This window comes from Kryptolebias marmoratus, linkage group LG2 (assembly GCF_001649575.2).
Source record: "Kryptolebias marmoratus isolate JLee-2015 linkage group LG2, ASM164957v2, whole genome shotgun sequence".
Lineage (NCBI taxonomy): Eukaryota > Metazoa > Chordata > Actinopteri > Cyprinodontiformes > Rivulidae > Kryptolebias > Kryptolebias marmoratus.
In genome coordinates, this window is record NC_051431.1 from 30,093,430 (window position 1) to 30,113,446 (window position 20,017).

Below are 20,017 nucleotides of genomic sequence, written 5' to 3' on the forward strand. Positions count from 1 at the left end.
CTTCTACTTGTTTAGTTGGTATGTCTAAATGATAAATAATGTGTTTTGGAATTGGTACTAATAGGAAATCATGTTTTCTCTGCTAAAGGTAATAAACCAAGCAAATAAAATGGCAATAAATACCATTACAGAGGTGGAGACAGCTTAAATTTCTGTCAGCTACAGAGTTTTAAGGATAGACCTCCATGCCTCAAACCCAGACAATGTTTTCTTCTATCTTCTCTGGATAAAAGAAAGGAGTCCTCATTATTGAAGCCATTTTAAAGTGCTGGCTTTTCTGCCTGGTAAACACTCCTTACACACCCAGGAAAGTGTGTGTGTGTGTTGTCTTCCGCCTCCAAGTTCTGCCTGAAGCCCCCCATGTGCTCTTGGCTCATCAAGAGGGGGAGGAGGAATGTCGCCATAGTAACAGCGCTTGCAATTACGAGACATGAAGCTGCTGGAGGCTACTAAGCAAGTTATCTTCAGATGAGCACTTTTTGGCACAGCCTCGATACAAACCTAATTGTACTTTTTAGTGATTTTGTTTTTGTTAAATTCTTCTCACCACAACAGCTTTTTGTAATGGCTCCCAGGGTTTGACACCATTGAATAAATAAGTTCTTCTGTTCAGTAAAGAACTCTAGGCTCAGCGTGCAGTAACAGGATACTGAAACAGATGCAGCTTGGTGACATTCAGCAATCATTAATTTATGGTGCTAATGCATAGGCACTGAATAACCCATATTACTATCCTGATTAAATCTTTTGTTCTATATCTCATTGTGCAGCTTGGAAATAAAACATGCAAATGATGTGCTATGACGTTTGGTAGCAATATGTTGCACTGCATAGACAAAATTTGAAAAAAAAAACTGTGTGGAAAAACAAATGAAGATCAGTGCTATAAAGATGAGACATACTGTTTTGCAGAAATATAATTCAAAATGGGCCACAAAATCTTGGACATTACGTGTCTGAAGTGACTTTTTGAGATCTTTTATGCAATCGCAGTTTAGGTTTTATGATTTTTCCACTGACTGGTCCAACTGACTGATGCTGTTACACACTAAACTTTGAGCTGTCTAAAATTTCCAAATCTTTTGCAAATAAACTTATCTTACTCCCACATTTCTTTTGGTACATTCACAATTTATACATGAAAATGTAGGCCTTTTTTATTTTTCTTTGCTGTAGAACTTTTGGTTTTCTATCCAATCTCCCTAAATATCAGAGGGTACAAAGCCAAGCTTCAACAGATTCTGGGATTTTAGCTTAAAATAGTCTAAATAGTCTCCTAAAAACAGGAAGTGAAAGGTCTTTTTAACTTGTCTTATCTCCTACATAAAATGTTGTAGAAACATAAAAATCCATGTGTGACCATCAGAGTTTTCTGCTCTAAAGAATTTTTATTATCTGATTTGTAGTTTTTTGCACAGTTTCTCTTTATTAGAGGCTTACTTTCCAGTTTGTGTTTCTGGCTGCTTCTCATTAACTTTGCTGTCAAGGAGTGACAGACACAGGTGTGTGGTTACCATGGCGACCATAATGAGCCACTGACAGCAGTAGCTTTAACATTTCTTTTTGTTCTGGTTGTTGTTACACTTCTTACACACTTCTTTTTACACTTTGAGACAAAATGTCCTCTATGTAAAATGCCTGTGACTTCAAAACTTGTTTCGGAGTCCAACTTTGTTTAACTGTGACCCATTAAAATCTCTCCATCACTTTTTGTCGTATTACTTTTGACAGTGGACAGATGTATTCCCGATGTGGTCTCATTCAAATGGCATATTCCGGTATTATTCAATTATAGGTGTCATTAGGTCTTATTATCTACTAATTTATACATTCTCTTACATTCTGGGGATGTTAAAATAACTAAAAACACATATATATTTAGAATTATGCATCAGAAAAAAGGCCAGTTTATGAGTCCATCAGACTCAATGGGACATGCTAACTAGGACTAATAAACTTTGGAAAAATAAGGAATCAAGACAGCAATTAAACTATACATGTTATGTTAATAAGAATGTGCTGTCCTCAACTTTCCAAAACACATGTTTTTATGAATGTTTACTTTTACGTTTTTGAGTAAGCAGAGAGTTATGTTCCTTGAGCTAGCATTTTATTAGCTGCATTATTGTTAGCTAACCTAGTCTCAGTTAAAACTGGACAATAAAGCTCAAGAACATAATTTGTCCATTTGTAAAACTAGCTGAGTCTAGCCATTTTGTGTTTCCTAAGGTCAGTTAGCTATGGTAGCCATTTTGAATTAGGTTGAGTTAATTTTAGAATCATTTGTAGGTATACAATAAATTATTACATTATGAGCGTTTCTTTTAAATCCATTTAGTAGTTCATGAGATATTTGCTTACAGCCAGAAACAGTTGACTCCACTAATAGTTAGTGGCAAAGTTTTTAAAAAAAAACTTGTGTGATCAGTTAGAGCTCAGAGTATGTGTTACGGATCACTCTCAGCTACTGGCACACCAAATTTTAGCTCATTATCTATAAAAGTGACTGATCAGATCAACTCCAAAAGATAATCACTTGTAGATGTCAACCCAATGATTACTTTCTGAAAGTGATAAATACTCATTGTTTATTGTACAGAACAGTGTAAAAAATAAGCTGTGTTTCTGCTACTAAATCCATGATGCAATGAACATTTCAATGATACTAGAAATAACCACTGATTCTCTGATGCAGAAGAACAGGATTAGTAAATGTCTACGACCTTTATTTCCTGCCCTTAGTTGAGTCAGATGAGGTCAATGTAGATCCAGGTTAATGTGTTTGGAGACCTTTTCATCACCTTCTGTTTTTTTTCCTGGTTTTTAACAGAAACATGTAGGGCTGTTCACAGAGAGCTGATTAGATGTTTGATTAGCTGAAATGTTGAATAAACTCTGATGGAACTGGACTTGATCAGTGCCATGGATTTTATTTTAATGCAAACTGTTTACTTGCATTTCTTGTGCCACTTTTGAGTCTTTATGGATTTGATGTAGAAACAGAACACAGCCACTAAATCAGCCTTTTGGCTGGTTCGGTGGCTTTCTGTGTCCTAATAGGATTATCTGACTGTGGTGGTCGGTCAGTGGAGTGGGTCAGGTCTAAGAGGATTGCTCAGAAAGAGACTGGCTTGCTGGGAAGGTTCACAGGGAGCCATGGGAGCAAAGATACAGGGTAGATACTGGCTTATCTGCTGTTTGCTGCTGCCCCCAAGTGGTACACTTTGCAACAGCCTGCTTTTTAATCTATTTGTAGTCTTTACATTGAGAAGGGTGCACTTAAATATCTTCAATGCCTGCCTCCATACATGTACTGAAAACAAAATAAATATAAATGATTTTCACAGGTTTTCACAAAAAGACAATGTATAAAGTCTGAGCTATTAGGAAGGGATCAGTTTCCTTCATAATTAGCTTTTTCCTCATGTTATCATGATAAAAAGCTTAAAAAATGTTAAATTATGAGGCATTGTATTTAGTATAGCACATGTATCTGTTATCTTGCTGGGCTTAAATATAAAGGACTGCATATCACCTGCCACCTTTCATCCAAAAGTTTTAGACTCAGATCATCTAATGTTGTAGCTGTTTGGGTCAAACTTTAAAAATCATGTTATGACAAATTCATGTGATATTGTGGGAAAATTTGGTGTGGTAGTTGCTGAAAGTCAGCCACAACACATACTCCAAGTGCTACTCAGTGTGTAACATCCTTGCTTAAAACTTTGGCATTAACTGTTGGAGTCGACCCTGCTTGTATGTTAGTCTGCTGCAGAGCAGGGTTTTAACAGCCTGATGTACAAAACATCAAAACTGAAAGAGGATGCAATATTTTTCACCATGTACACCTACACAGTTCTGTTTAATGTTAGAATGTCTCTTTCAGACTGGCTTTCTGAAAAGAAACCAAACTCTGCAAATTAAACCTCATTTAATGTTTTATTCAATTGCTTGACTTCTCACTTCTTACCAAGCCCCAACCCACAAACACCCCCTCACACACACATCTCCTCTTAATGCCTGATAGGATTGTCTGAGGCAGCAGGTGGAAAACACAGACGTCTATTTAACGACCAGCTTAGGACAACATACTGACATGTGCTATAAGAGCTCACATCGGTTGTATCGCCTCACCCAGCCGGCATCCTCTCCACATGTTGCCATTTAGCATTCAGCACTGTGTTTATCATCCAAGGAGAGTTTTACCTGCAGAAATCTGTCAGCACAGTCAGCGTGGGGCATTTCACATCACAGCAAAGCTATGTGAAGAAAAGAGCGTGTCGTGTGTGTGAAATGAAGACATGTAACAACACTGACACATTTTCTGTGAGGGTGGCCAAGTTTTCTCCTTCTACTTTGTTCTTTTAGTCCTCCAAAACACACATACACTTACCTGTAACAGCTGATAAGTTTGGCGTCCGCACTCAGGCATGTTCCTGTTCAAGCGGTCCATGTCCACTGAGCTGTCCACCACTCCCTGCGACTCATGAAGATCCTGTGACAGGAAATGACAACACTTAGACAGTGAGTAACATAAGTCATCATGGGTGATCTCCCTGCAAGCCTGCAAATTACAGTATCAAGTTGTTGCATGTTTTGTCCTCTTACAGTCAGATCCTGAAAAGGTTACCCCTGAAAAAAGTGTAATGTATGTAATTTAGCTCACAAGGAGATCTGAAACAACACGTGTCCATTCATACAGCAGACAAACTGTTTGCCTGTAGTAGTTGTGACAAATGTTTCAGACTTTGCAGCAATCTTACACACACAAGTCATGCAGCAGTGAAATCAATTGTCTGCTGTGATTGTGCTGTGAGATTTACTTGACAGGGAACTCTGAACAGACACTCAGGACTCCATACGGAGGACAGGCCACCAAAAGGGTGGACTTTTTTTTCTTCAAAAGTCACAACTTCAGAGACATGTCCTAGTTCACTCAGTAGTTGACAATGAAAATGAAGACTGTGGAAATCATTTTTTGCAGAAGAAACATCCTAAAGCACACAAGACTGTCCACATTTAATTGTATTGCTTGTTTATTTCCTTGTACCACATTGAGATTTTCTCTGAGAATCTGCACTGCGTCGTACAGACATGAATACATTTGTTGGTAATATTCCACAATAATAAAAAAAAATCTAACTGGACTGAAGCCAAAAAACTTCTGTTTTGTCTCACCAGTCCAAGAAACTTTGGTTTTTGTCAATGGGCATGTTGGTGAATTCCAGTCTGGCTTTTTTGTGTTTTTCTGTCATTAGTGGAGCCCTCCTGGGTGTCCTTCCATGGAGCCCATTATGATTAAATATGTGACAAATGGACTGCTGGGGATAGGCACCAGCTCCCCGCGACCCGGAATGGAGAAGCTGGTAAAGAAAATGGATGGATGGATGGATGTGACAAATGGTCCAATCAGAAAGTGACATATCTTGACTTAAGAGTTCAGCTTGAATGGTTATGGATGGTTTCCTTGGCTATGTTTCTACAACTCACACTATCTGTCTGATCAACCTGGAGTTGAATTTCCTCTTGCCTCCACATCCTGGAGGCTGGCTACAGTCCCATCAACGTTATACTTTTTATTAATATTGACAGCTGTGGTCTGAGGAACATGAAGATGCTTGGAAATGGTTTTGTAGCCTTTACCTTTAACTTGGGTATTTATTATCTTCTTTCTGAGCTCCTCGGACAGCTTTCACCTTTGCTTTCTCTGCTCCATGTCCAGTGTGGTGCACACAATAATACCAAACTACCCAGTGGCTGTTTGCTCCTTTGAAATAAACTGAATGGTTGATTAAAAGCTTGAAGAACCCTGTGATACTAATTAAGGTCAACACACTTTGTTTGAAACATGACTATAAAGCAAGGTTTAATAGACTCTTTAAGGGTACGAACAAATCTGTCCATACCATCTTAGCACATCCATGTAAAAAATAACAAATCATTTCTTTTTATATACTGTATTTTCCACACTACAGGGCACACTGGATTACAAGACGCACTGTCGATGAATGGCCCATTTTTAAACTTATGTCATATACAGTATAAAGTGCACCGGACTATAAGGCTCATGATGGTGCACCTCCCAATTTTTGTGACTTCGTGCAGACCGTGTGCGCCGCGCTCCATTCAAAATGGTCAATTTTGGTGCTCTAGCGGAGCTGGTTCGCCTGAATCAGCATTTATATGATCCCTCTATGAGAGGCCACAAAGATAATCAAACGGTTCAAAACTCACGTAAGAATACTGCACTGACGTATGTGTCAAGTATAAATGCCTACACCGCTCGCTCAGGTCCGCACGCCGTGCACTGAGCTGTGTGCTGAGCCCTGCGCGACTATAACTGAGCGTTAATGCTGCAAGCAGTGCAGCTTTGTAGTTTACCAAAGTTGTACTAAAACATTATGACTTCTTACATAGATATGGTGCTCTGGATTGTAAGGGGCACTGTCGTTTTTTTGAGAACATTGAAGGCTTTCAAATGTGCCTTATAGTCCGGAAAATACAGTATTTTTTTTTACTCTATTACATACTAAAGGTATGCAGATATGATTAGACAATTGCTTTTAACTAAATAACTTTTCAAGAAAAATTAAGTACTGCTTCAGTGAGCTGTAAGGTGAACAACAAATTTATCTGTGTCCGTAAATGTATTCTTCTTCTTCTGTTTCTTAATAATAATAATGTTGTGTTTTTATATCACAGATTTTCACAATGATTTCACAGAACTTCCTCTTCCACATCCTGCCTAAAAATAATGTACTGAACATGTCAATCACCCTGTCAGCATAAAGACACAAAACAGGTAGTAGACAAAGGAAGAAATACACACACACACACACGCAAGTGCATTTACAGCTCTCAGAAGTTGACACATTCACTAGAAATGACTAACTTTGGCTGCCCTCAGTAATTATAAAAACTCAATCCCACACTATGTTCACACATACACCCACCCCCACCCCCCTCACACACACACACACACCCACACACTAGAATTGCCTTCCTGCTTACTCATGTCAGTCTGGGGTTTTTCCATTAAGTCAAACTGCTATTTATAAAATCCAGTGACCACATTAGCACATTAAGCAGCCTTCTGTATAACTGTGAGTAAGATGAAGATACATTTTTGCTGCCATTATAGAAGCATGAAGTTGTGAAATAGGCACATCAAAAGCAAACAGGAGAAGTTAGAAAGCACATAATTATCTCAGTCACTGAGAGGCAGAATGCACCCAGAGATGTGTGAATGTTTAAAATGTTGTGCAGCACAGATGAAAAATTTGTTTCTGATGTGCTCTTCCCTCAGGGTAACAAAACACTACTGCAGTATCATCATGTTTACTAACCTGACTGAGCCGTGGAATGATATTCAGTAAAATCAGCCTTGAGGAATCCTCAAACATTAAATCATAGAACAGCCGCAAAATAAAATGAAATATTTAGAAAACTGAATCTATGAACTCTTTGTATTTTTTTTAATAGTATGAATAAGAAAGCTCAGTTTTTCTATTTTGTGGCTGTCTGTAAATATTATTTACCTTTCTCCAGTTGTCCAGCATGTGCATCGCCTCCATGGCAACAAGCTGCTCCTGGCTGACTAAATCCTATCAGCTCGACTGACCAGGACACATTAAACCCTGCTGAGAGACTTCAGGACTGTGTCTTCAGTGCTGCTTCCTTCAGTGAAACACGGCTTGTGTTTTTGCCGTCTTTTGTTTAAAGCTACCGGTGCAGAGCCTTCAAAAACTACCATTCAGGAGGTCAGACCTGTTGCTGCTTGCTCCACTAAAGGAGGACCTACATTCCTAAACAGCAGCTTCAAACTCTCAGAAAGCAGACAGACATATGCTTGTGTGTCTGTGTGTGTGTGTGTGTCTGTGTGTGTGCGCACGTGCCTTTGCACAGCGATCAAAAGAGAGAAGAAGAAAAAAGCAGGAAGGGAAGGAAAAGAACAAAGTGATGATTAAAATAGTTTAACAACAAAAATTTTGAACTTCTTGAACCTGAAAAGAGGCAGCTTTTTAATTATGTGCAGTGCAAATATCTAACATTTCTTGACTAAACAAGCACATTGTAACTTATCCTCACATATTATTGTGAGCACTAACTGCACAATGGCAAACATTATGGAATCATCACTCTCGGAGGATGTTATTTCAATAGTTTAATTTTGAGCCATAATTCATGTCAGTCTGCTTTGTGCAACAGCTCCACAAGGAGCGAGCTCTCTTTATTAATGGAAGACTAATTAGCAGATTTAATCTGATGCATGTGTTTGTTTTAGAAACACAAATTTAGAGTAATTCCATCACATTTTGACTGCTACAATTCTTTCTTTTTATTGTTTCTTTATGCCAGGAGATTAAAATTTTGAAAAATGAGTTTTGTGGTATGTCTGTGATTTATTTATTTTTTAATACAACATCAAACAATTGAAAGAACACAATTTTTGCTATGGGTCATAAGTAATGTGCTTAAAAGCTTCACTTCAAAAAAAAAAAAAACCTTTTCAGAAGTGCATGTTCAAGGTGGGACTGATGTGTCTTGTTTGTCATTACTGTCCTGCTGGTAAGGCACAGAGGCAAAATGGGCATGAATAATGATGAAAGGACCCAAATACAGGCATGCAGGAAGCAGGTGGGGCTTGAAATCAAATAACTTTATCAGGAGCAGGTTAACATCAGCCTCTTTCACAAAATGTTTCTGTGATACAGCTGCAAAGATGAGCCCGTTGTTCAGATTTGTTGTTTGTATGCTGTGATTTGACAGCAAATGCTCAGCTCTGATTGATTGATTTGTGGAGTTATCTCCTTATAAACGTAATTACCTAACTCTGTGTCTGAGCATAGATGGAAAAATTTAATCTATAAAATTCCAAGCTGTGCTATGTTTAATGAGTATGTTTATAAGAATACAATGTGACAAAATGCTACTCAGACTAATGTCCCGTGATTGACACAGCACATTATAGCTAACAGTGACCACAGTGAGTCCAAAAACAATCAGAACAAACACTGAGCTGAAGAGAAACTCACCCCTACAATGTCCTATATGCCACTTTAATGAATAAAATCCTGACAAAACAGACATTTTATTAAGAATTCTGACAAACGGTTCATTAAAAAAAAAAAAAAAAAGTTTCTTCAGGATATTCCCATGGATTGGTGTTTAATTATCTTTAATCCGTCAACAGCTGAGTGGACATTTTCAACCCAGGATGTACACTTTTCTGCTTCTGTGGGGGTCATGTCAGTTAAGCAGGAGGACCAGGACCATGTGCGCCTGAATATGTTGTAAAATTGGGCAGCAAAATCAGGAGTAGAAAGTACTACTGGTCTCTGCATTGGAGACATCACAGCACCATGTTGGACTGAGTGGTGTAATGGAAGCTGCCCTGTGCTTTCATGCAGAAGCCCTGGATTTACCTCCTCCATAGTTTCTCACCTTATTTGTTCTCCCATTAAACAACTGTGTCCAAATACTGATATGATACCAGAAGTACACAGTTGCAAAACATTCATTTTTAGAACATTTAATATTAGCCCAAACATCTGTTTAGCTCAGAAATGCTCACACTGGATCTTTCTTTCTCTCTCTCTCTCTCTCTCTCTCTCTCACATACACTCACACACACGCACAGGCTCTGAGATAAAAGGAGTATTGTCTGTGTCTTTTGATTTGCTTTTTGGTAGCGTTTTGTGTTATTTGTAGATTTATTTCCTTTGTTATTGTTTTTCATGAGTTTCACTTTTTCCCCAGAGTTCCGTTCACTCTTCCTCAGTCAGTTTTTGCTCCTCAGCTCCCGCCCCACCCATTCTCACCTGTTCCCAGTTGGTCAATATGCTCAGCTGTATTCACTCTACCTCATCAGTCCCAGCCTTCTTAAGCCCATACTCCTGTTCCATTTACAGCATGGCATTTAGTGTTTTCATGCCAATTTTAAGTCACATTCTGTGTCTCCTTGAGTTTTGTTAATGTTTTTAGTTTTTTTTTCTTCTAGTTTTTTGTGTCAGTCTGCATTCTTGGGCAAAATCCCTACAAACTGGGACTAGCATAAAAGTTCTTCTACTCCCACTTTTTAGAAATTTGTAGATATGTACTCCTAAACAGAAAAAGACAGCGAGCTAGTGGCCACCAGCATGGCTGAGTTGGACTGAACCAACTTAAAATATGAGGAAGGGGGAATGTAGCGCTTATTTTTATAATAACTTTTTAACCCCAGTGTTGTGTTTGAAGACGTAATAGTTGTTGGACATCTATTAGGTGGTAGCACAAAGTATATTAAGCTTTAAAACACAAAGTTAGAAGAAGACAGAAGATCATTTAGGTACATTAGCAGTCACATCTACAATGTGTAAAATGTTTTCGGCTTCTTAGGGAGGTGGGGGATTTTCCATTACAGGAACTAGTGGGCATTTTAAAGTACTCAGCACTTTTGCATGCGTTTCTTTTGAAGGAACTATTCCTATAAAACTTTGGGGCCATTTTAAGAGGACAAAAAGAAATTAGTACCTCGGGGTATGTTTAAATCTTTGAAGAACAGACTGATTAAACAAAAACTAAATTATGCTTGTGTTCATTCCTGACCCAGACTTTAGCAGTAGAAAGGTGGCATTAGATAAATAGCTTCTGTCTGACAAGATTAATTTAAACAAATCCAAGATAACAGTTCTGGCTCAAAAAATAAAACTGTATAAAAGGAGCATTCGCAAATGGTTTTAGAGAACTGCTTTTCCATTGATGGACTATAGCTCAACCATCAAACTCCCTCAGAGAACCCATCCATCTGTCATGGCTGAGCGAAGCGAACCCAGAATGCAGACTCATCTTAAAAAACTTAAACTGATTAAATAACTAAAAAGCAAAACAAAAAGCTGACGAGGCAGTAAACAGAAAAACTTACAAGTGAACACAAGGAGCAGGACCAGACTGTGACATGAACACGCACCATAATAAGAAGCAGAGAGAACTAACAATGAACCAGTGAGTAATGGAACCAAAAGAACAGATTATATAGGTAGAGGATAATGAGGAAGTGGACACAGGTGAGTGATTAGTAACTATGGACAGGTGTAGATGGGCGTAGCAGGCTACTGAACTGAGGGCAGGTGAAAAGTGGCGCAGGAAATAAGTGGGAAAAACAAGAGTGACAAGAACACAGAAACGCAACAGTGACAACATGACAACAAACACAGAAAAATAACTCAGACTCAAATCGTGACACCACTCATCCATCCATCCATCCATCCATCCATCCATCCATCCATCCATCCATCCATCCATCCATCCATCCATAATATTATGTGTAATGTTGTGCATTATTGCAAGATATCGCACACAAAGTAGGTGTTGTAAATCACTCTCAGCTATTACCACATTAAACTTTAACTCAGTATCTGTAAAATTAACTGAGTTGCAGTCATTTTTGTGTTGGTTAAAGATTGATTTATTAGCTGTGGTTGCCATCTTGAGTTAGAATGACTTCAAAAGTTAACCAGTTGTAAATGCACATTTAATGATTGCTTTCTGAAAGTGTAAGATTAAGATTTTTTTACTAGCAGAGACAAATGAACACACACACACACACACACATAGGCAAAATCATTATCATCTGCATTTGCAAAAAATGTTTGGCAATAATTATGTATTTAATGCTAAATCACAAAGAACTCCAGATGTCTATTATGTATAAGGTAATTAAAAAATCCAGAGAGCCTAGACAAATCTCAATGAATGAGGGGCAAAAACCTTCACTGAATGTGTGACAGAGTTCCCCCACAGCAGCACTGCATAAGAAACTCTTACATGATTAATACAGGTTACTGAAAAAGCTGCAAAATGGTACAAACTCCAGCTAAGTTTAGATGAGCAGAAGAACAGTTCACACTGTGTGTGATCTGATGAGTCCACATTTCTGTTTGCTTTTTAGGACAAAAAATGCCCAAAGTCTATGCAGTCTCTAAAATTAGTGAAAGGGTTGGTGTCTGTGATTTCATTCATGTATGAATGTACAATGGATCAAATGAGTTCATACTGAAAATCTTTAAAATGCCACAAATTAGGTGACATTTTTTTCCACAAGGTCCACGTCTGTTTCAACAGGACAACTGCAGATCTCATTCAGAGCAACTCCTAACACTCAGTGTGTGTGGCCTGGTGCGATCCAGAACTGCTCCGTCATAAAACTGGATGCTTCAAAGAGAGAAAAAGCAGAAAATAACCTGTGGACTTTTTAGTGAGTGAAATCTTGGATACAGATAAAACATAAACAGATTTCTCTTACAAGCTGCAAGAAATAATATCTTTAATTTCTAAACTACTTAAGTGTAATTGAACGAAAGCAATGGCAAATCTGCCTCTTTTTCAACATTTTCAAAGTGCATCAAGAGTAAATTTGCTTATATTTTGTAAAATCAATAAAGTTTAAACACTAAAACTCACTTGTGTTTGATGCAAAATAATTCAAACAACTTAATAAAATACTGATTTAAGTGAAACCATTAGAGAGCTTTCTGAAATATTACCATTTGGCTTTAAAAAAACTAACTAAAACTTGAGTCTGATAAACTTTATAATCGCAAATAAATTTAATTGAAGAGTCTCCTGTTATTCAGTTGAGCCTGCTAGCTTTTGTCTTGAGGCATAGATCAATTGAACAGCTTATTGTCTTTCATTCTACGATCAATTTTACCCTCTACATCAGATTTAAACACTCACATTCATCTGAGTATGGGTGTTGGTTCTTACCACAAGAAAGCCCGTTTCTTTCAGACTGTTTGAAGCACAACAAGAGCTTTGTTTGCTTGTTTGTTTGTTTGTTTTCTCAGAAACGTATAAATTGTCAGAGAGCTTAGAATCATTGTTATCTCTTATTTTCCATTTTTTTTCTCACTTCTTTTCTTCCTCAGTGTAAGGCAAAAGAGCAAAGACAGGTGTTCTTGTTGATTACGCATGAGGGAATTACTCTATATTTTACTGTTAGAATTTCAAGCAACCTGTTGTACCTTCATATGTGTTGAATCAGGGGCAACTAGGGCAATCAGTACTAAAAATAAAGTAATTAAAATGTTATTGAAAGGAGATGGGTATGCATTACTCCAAGAAATGCTAGGCCTTTAATTATATACCTCAGTTTTTGAAACATTTTTCATATGAATAATTCTTTTGATATGAACTATATGAAACACAGAAAGCAAAATGACACGTCCTTTACCTAATAAGACAGTAGCTACCAAGAAAATATCTAAATTAATCAACAGGAAAGCGGTAACATCTTTGCCAGAAGCAGAACTGTACCCTGCAGTCACTGTGGCTGTATTTCAATATTTTGTGTACTTTTGCATGGGAATAAATTATTATTTTATTTTCGAATAATTATTTAATGTACATGGACAGTTTTTTTGTTTTTTTTTACCAATATGAGTGTTTAGGTTTAGGAACAGCATTTTTCTGAAAGTCGAACTGATGTTTAGAGCAAAGTTCAGACCCTTAAGGTGTGTTTTTCTTATTCAGATGACTCCTAACACCATATCCAGGCAGGTTTGATCCTGTGTTGGAATAGACCGGCCTGAGAACAGATGCTGCCTAAAGCCGAAGGTAAGACACTGTGCAGATGAGACGCTTCATGATCTCATCAGAATGCAGGAAACAGTTATGAAAATGAATTTGAATGAAGGAACAGAAGGCAATGAAGCTCTCCAGGTGTGCCAAAAACTTCCTTAAAAACATTCCATCCCTAATTTATGAAGTTCAAGTGGAACATTTCTGCTAAAAAGACTCAATTATTCAAGACAATTACAGACTTACAAAAACATTTAGAAATCCCTTTTAAAAACCTGTGATCCACAACATTGAAATTTGGAGCTTGAATAAATTGTATTAAAATAATATCTGCTTTGTGCAGATGATATGGTTCTGATAACTGAGACAGTAGGTTCTCTAATCTGTGGGGGATATCTGAATACACACTTACAGCCAAAACTAGACACATCTAATGGAAAATCATAGAATACAAAGTCACTAGTTAGGAGAATTATTACATTATTTGAGGAGTTTGGTTTAATTGATTTATGAAGAGATTTGCATCCTAAATAAAGGGATTATACCCATTCCTCCTCACCCTACTTGTTAAACACAAGGATACATTTTATAACGTTTGGAAGAGACAAAATAAATAAATAAATAAATAAATAAAAGATAAAAAATAAACAGTTGTGAAATTGGGACACTAGATTTAAGTGACCCCGCACCTGTGTATTTGTCAGTTGATCTAAATCTGCAATCAAAAATTAAAAATTGGAAGCTGAACTTGAGCCTACTCAATAATCTACACATTAAAGAACAGATGAAAAGAGATCCAACTCTACATGGAATCGAATGACAGGGGTGATATGTCTTCTCCCATTCTCTGGGATGCCATAAAGGCGGTCCTAAGAGGGGAAATTATAGCAATATCCTCCTATTAAAAAAGAAAATGAGAAATAAGAAAATAGAAGAACTACAAAAAATAAAAATAAAAAAAATAAAAGAATTTCAGAAAAATCACAAAATGAATATAACTAAAGGCTTGTGGGAGGAAATAACAAAAACAAAAAATTAAAATTAATGATTTGACTATGCAGAAAATAAAGACAAATCTAATGTTTCTTAAACAAAGGTATTACAAAGGTGGATCTAAATCAATGAAAGTTCTGGCTTGGAAACTTAAAAAGAAGATAGCACAGAACACAATATTAAATGGTAAATGGACTGTACCTAGCCAATCAGGTCACTCAAAGCGTTTACACACACAATAATACAGCACTCTACTGAATCTCTACAAAACTATAATCTGAATAAATCATTCTATGGAGTCTAATCAGCCCTTTAAACTCAATTCATACACTGATGGGGTACATCAGAGGCAGAGGGGTTCAGTGTCTTGCTCAGGGACACATTGACATGTGACTGCTGGCAGGAATCAAACCTCCAACTCTCTCATTGCTCTAACCACTGAGCCATAAAAAAGGCACAGTTACAAAAAAACACCCCAAATGAATCCAGACAGCCTAACAATACTCTTTATTCAAGAAAGGCAGGGGCAGCATAGCTGAAATAGATAGTTTCTTGGATTCTCCGGAGTTACTAGTGTTAAATGAAGAACAAAATAAAAACAATGACTGAGGATATAACAGAATAGGGGTTAAAAGTAGCAATAAGTAAACTTAAATTAAATAAATCACCAGGATCAGATGGCTTTATAGCAGAATGGTACAAAGAGCTAAAAGAAGAGTTAATGTCAATGATGCTCACATTAAATTAAGCTTGAAACACCACCCAGTTGGAAAGGAGAAATATCTGCCATTCTCAAAGAAAATAATGATGGATCATTCAGTATCAGTTCTTAATATAGATTATAGGCTATTTACTTCTATCATGGCTAGAAGGTTAGAAAAGTTTGTATCTAACATGACACATAATGACCAGACAGGTTTTATAGGAGAGTGTTAAGTGCAAGATAATATACGATGGACTAACCACATTCAAAAGAATAAAAAAGCAGCAATGGTAATTAGTATTGATGTGGAAAAACCATTTGATTCAGTGAATTGGAGAGTTTTATATATATATATATATATATATATATATATATATATATATATATATATATATATATATATATATATGGAACCATTCACTCAATATAAAAAACAAAACAAAGAAATAAAAGGTAATAAGTACAATTATAGCCCTCCAGAAGAAAGAAATCAGGACAAAGTATTGTCTAGCATAGCAAACAGAATATTTCAAATATTGGGAATTTATAATACCAAAGGACCTTACACAACTATTAGGGCGCAACTACACACCAATGCAAAAGAAAATTAAAAGGGATGTAGCAAGATGGAATTTGACGCCATATTTAAGTTTTACCTCTTGAATAGATTCAATAAAATTTGTATCCTATCCAAATTTATTATATTTATTACAAACTTTACCAACAGAAATAAACCAACAACAGTTTAACGAATGGGACAAAATCTTGTTCAGACACATGTGACAGGGTAAAAGGCCCAGATTTTGACTAAAAACTTTGCAATTGGCAAAAGAAAAAGGGGCGATGGGGCCTTCCCTCGCTCAGGGATTACTACTGGGCAGCATAACAGAGGCCTATGATCTGCAATCTTTTATATGAAGCTCAGTGGAAAAGTATAGAAGAGGGCCTGACCTCTATTCCTATACAAGCACTTAAATCTGACAGCGGTATGCAAGGCTTTATAAAAAATACAAAAACAAAACATGGATCAAGTTGACTCTTAAAATAGGGAAAACAGTAATATCAACATACATATTAGAAATGGATATAGTTACTTAAAGTGGTGTAAATATGACATATTTTGCTCTGAATACATCAGACACTAGATTCAGGGAATGGACATATAAAGGATTGACTGCTGTATGTCAGAAAATGAAAAAAAATACACTACTAATTAAAAAAAATATTCACTGGAAACAGAATTTCTATCGTTATCACAGTTACAGTTGAGACATTTTTTTAATGACAAGATAAAATGTGTCTCAAAATCAAGTAATCAGCTTTTGGACCTGTTTAAAAAGGCATATGGCTCAAACAAACAGAGGTATAATCTCAGGTCTATATAAAGGACTTATAAACATGAAAGCACATTTAATTTTAAATGTAAAAACAAAATGGTAAATGGAGGGAGAAATAAACATATCAGAGGAAGAGTGGATAACAACCTGTCTGTCAGATAATTAAAACTTATTGGAGGGGTATACATATTGCAATAGATGAAATTTTTTGAAGTTAACTATCTCTGGAAAGTAAAGTTTTATATTTTTGACTTATGCCTGAGTGATGGCCAAACAGAGGCAAATATCTGTTTAGTATTTTGTTAGTGGCAGTCAAAAAGGCCCTCACAAAAAGATTACTTTCATTTGAAAGCCCAACATTGAACATGTAGATGGACATCATAATGGACATATAGAGGATGGAAAGAATAAATGCAGAGGTAAATTACAAGAAGAACCTGTTTACCTTATGTTGGAAGACCACGCAGACCAGATCTCGACTTGGTTACCTTTAGTGCATTCTGTGCAACCACAACCGCACCTCACTTCATGTGTTAATGTTTTTGTCATTTTTTTATTTAATTTTTGCCTTACCTGTGTTAAAAAAGGGACATTCAGGCACATGCTCTGTAACTAATGATTAAGGTAGATGTACATGTTACATTTGTTGCTGAATGTCAATAAAAAAGTGCATAAAGTGAATAAAAAATAAAAATGAAAGTGGTTTCTGTGATGGTTTTTATAACAGCTGTCACTAAAATAAGTAGGCCTTTGTTGATAGATTTGGACATTAATTCATGGTAGAGAGCATGTGCTGCAGTGTTGCTGTTTTTCTTTGTTGAATGCAGTCTGAACCACATTCTGTTTTGAGAAAAGCCACAGAAATGCAGTAAACACGAGTCGTGGGAAGAAGTGTGGCATGACTATAAATTCCTCAGTGGATAGCTGGCAGGCTAACACTTGCTGTATACAAATCTGCAAACCAAAAGCAGCAAGATGTATAAAATATTGTCTGTGATGAGGCAACATACACAGCAGAGTATTTCACTTTGCCTTATTAAGCTCTGCTGCATCTTGTAAGCAGCTCTCTCAGCTGTGTTTACACACCTCGACTGAGCGTTGTAAACGACTGACTGAGCTTTTTAACTTACATGGAGGAAAGATCAGAACAGCAAAGGCAAAACAGTAAAACATCTTCCAAACTTATACAAGTCTACTTTTATGGCACACACTCGGGTCACAGCTGACACAGAACTTATAGTGAGGAGGAGATACAGACTAACAATATCAAACACACAACCCCAAAAACTGTTTGCTCATATTAGGGGACCTGGGGGCCGATTCACAGAAGTACAATTGACAAATTCAGGGTTAAAAAAATTTGTTCATATTAAAGAAAATGCATGTTGCTGCTTGCTGCTGAGTTACTAAAGGAGGGTTATTTTTTTGTTAATTGTAAGGTTTTATAAAAGTGTTTTGTAAGACAAGACCTGTTTGTGAGTGGTCACTATCACCCACCACCAAGGGCCAAGGCATAGCTACAGTGTGTATGTATTCATTTGTCTTTACTGTTAGCAAAATATCTCATGAAACACTGAATGAATCTAACTTACTCAAAATTACAAATACTCAGGTAAAGTTTATGTAGTAGCTGATAATTGTTCTGAACACTTACTCAGAGTATTAAGGCATCTCACAAGGCTATGCTGTGACAGCCATATTGAATTAAAACTGTCATGAAAGGCAGTGGGAAAAAGGTGTTTCTTTAAGGAATACTAGGTCTTTAATTTTCACTATATACTAAAAAAAAATTTGTCTTAGTAACAGATGTGAAATCCTTCCTTTGCCTTGTTGTATTTTATTGGACTGAATCTCAGTGTGTTGAATCACATTGTATTGTGTTTATAGGCTGTGTTGTATTGTTTTTGCTGCTCATTTACCTTTAATATAATGGATCATTGCCAGATGCCACAAACCAGAAATCCTAAACCCTAATCTTTTTTTTTTACCTAATACATCATCTTTATTGGTTAGCAAGATGAAACACATTTAGCCCTGAATATTTCTTCACAGATAGATCTAAGCACAACTCACACATTACAATATAAATCTCTGTACAGTGAGATAGCAGCGTCTCCAGGCGAGTAAACACAGATTTGCTATTCTGGCATGAAACATGACATGTTGGAGGGATGCCATTATCAGCAGCCAGCTAAATACTGGCCTGTCAGTTGGCATTGAACAGACACAATGTGATATGAATTCACCCGCACAACTCTCCAAACACACAGCAGTGTTTGCAGAGGGGAGGTTAGAGCAAAGATATTCAATCTCAAAACTGGGAGTTAGAATAACAAATTAAGAAAATTTAAAGAAAAAAAAACTCTTCTTGAACAACTACAAATAAAATGTTCTTTGGTGAGACAACTGCTCAACCAACAGCTGAAAATATTTTGATAAACAGGAGACCTTCCTCAGATAATCACAGGTTACAGTGCAAACCATCAGCAGAGCAAATTAAAGGCCTTGCATTATCACCTTTCGCCTTCTGCAGTGGCTGATAAGACAAGTAACTTACTCAGAACTGTAGAGGAGAGGGGCACATTGAATAAGCTGGGATGGACAAAAGATCCATTCAATATGGACAGGAGCAGACAGATTCTCCACAGCCTCCAGGCTGAGCAGAGCAGCAGCAGGAGGCTCTTCTCACTGAGCTGCAGAACTGAGAGCTTCAGGAGCTTCTTTGTCCTCACTGTTGTCAGACATACAATATCTAACTTTCATCATTTGATGTTTACAATGTCCCACTGTATCAGGTTTTATTGTGGAGTTGTCTGGAACCCAGAATGCAGGCAGACAGGAGGAGCTCAAAAGGAGAAAAAAGGATTTATTAAAAGAACAAAACAAAAAGTTGACATGGCAGCAAACAAAAACAAAATAACCAGCAGATCATAGGGAACACAAGGAGGGAGACATGAGGAGAACTACATTTCTCCACCAATGAACCAGTGGGGAGAAAATGACTAGGGACTGAATATAAAGGCTGATGATGAGGAAGTAGAAACAAGTGAGTGATTACAAACTAGGGACAGGTGCAGATGGCAGACTAGCTGGAAAACTACTGAGCTGAGGGTAGGTGAATAGAGGCACAGAAAACACAAGGAAAAAAACTATACAATATATAATAACATGAAAACAAGGAACAAACTAAACACTTTAAACTTTTTTTTTCTGCTCCTGGTGGAAGGCGGACGTGTTTCTTTTCTCTCTGTCTCTCTGTCCCCTGAACTGCCCCCCCCCCCTCCCCGCCCTGTTTTCTTTTTTCGAAGCCTCTTTTTACATATTTTCCAAAGATTTAAGGAATATGGATCTGATCAGCTGGTTTCTCAACGCAATTGATACAATTTTCTCGACTGGGTGAAGGAGAGTCCAGTCTCGGGATATG

The 20,017-nt window shown here is 37.0% G+C and overlaps 1 protein-coding gene across 20 annotated transcripts in view; it reads right to left on the reverse strand.

The window, feature by feature from the left end:
* phldb1b (pleckstrin homology-like domain, family B, member 1b) overlaps positions 1–20,017 on the reverse strand; it is a 154,105-nt gene that overhangs the window by 119,885 nt on the left and 14,203 nt on the right. For 4 of the 20 annotated variants that reach the window (XM_037974124.1, XM_037974128.1, XM_017433816.3 and 1 more), the window contains exons 1-2: positions 7,539–7,711; positions 4,394–4,495 (exon numbers count right to left, since the gene is read on the reverse strand). In XM_037974124.1, coding sequence (XP_037830052.1) covers positions 4,394–4,495; positions 7,539–7,574 — 138 coding nt within the window. In that variant the 5' untranslated portion in view covers positions 7,575–7,711. Of the gene's footprint in view, positions 1–4,393; positions 4,496–7,538; positions 7,721–20,017 lie in introns of those variants that run through there. The other 16 variants (XM_037974134.1, XM_037974132.1, XM_037974136.1 and 13 more) reach the window with 11 other exon arrangements.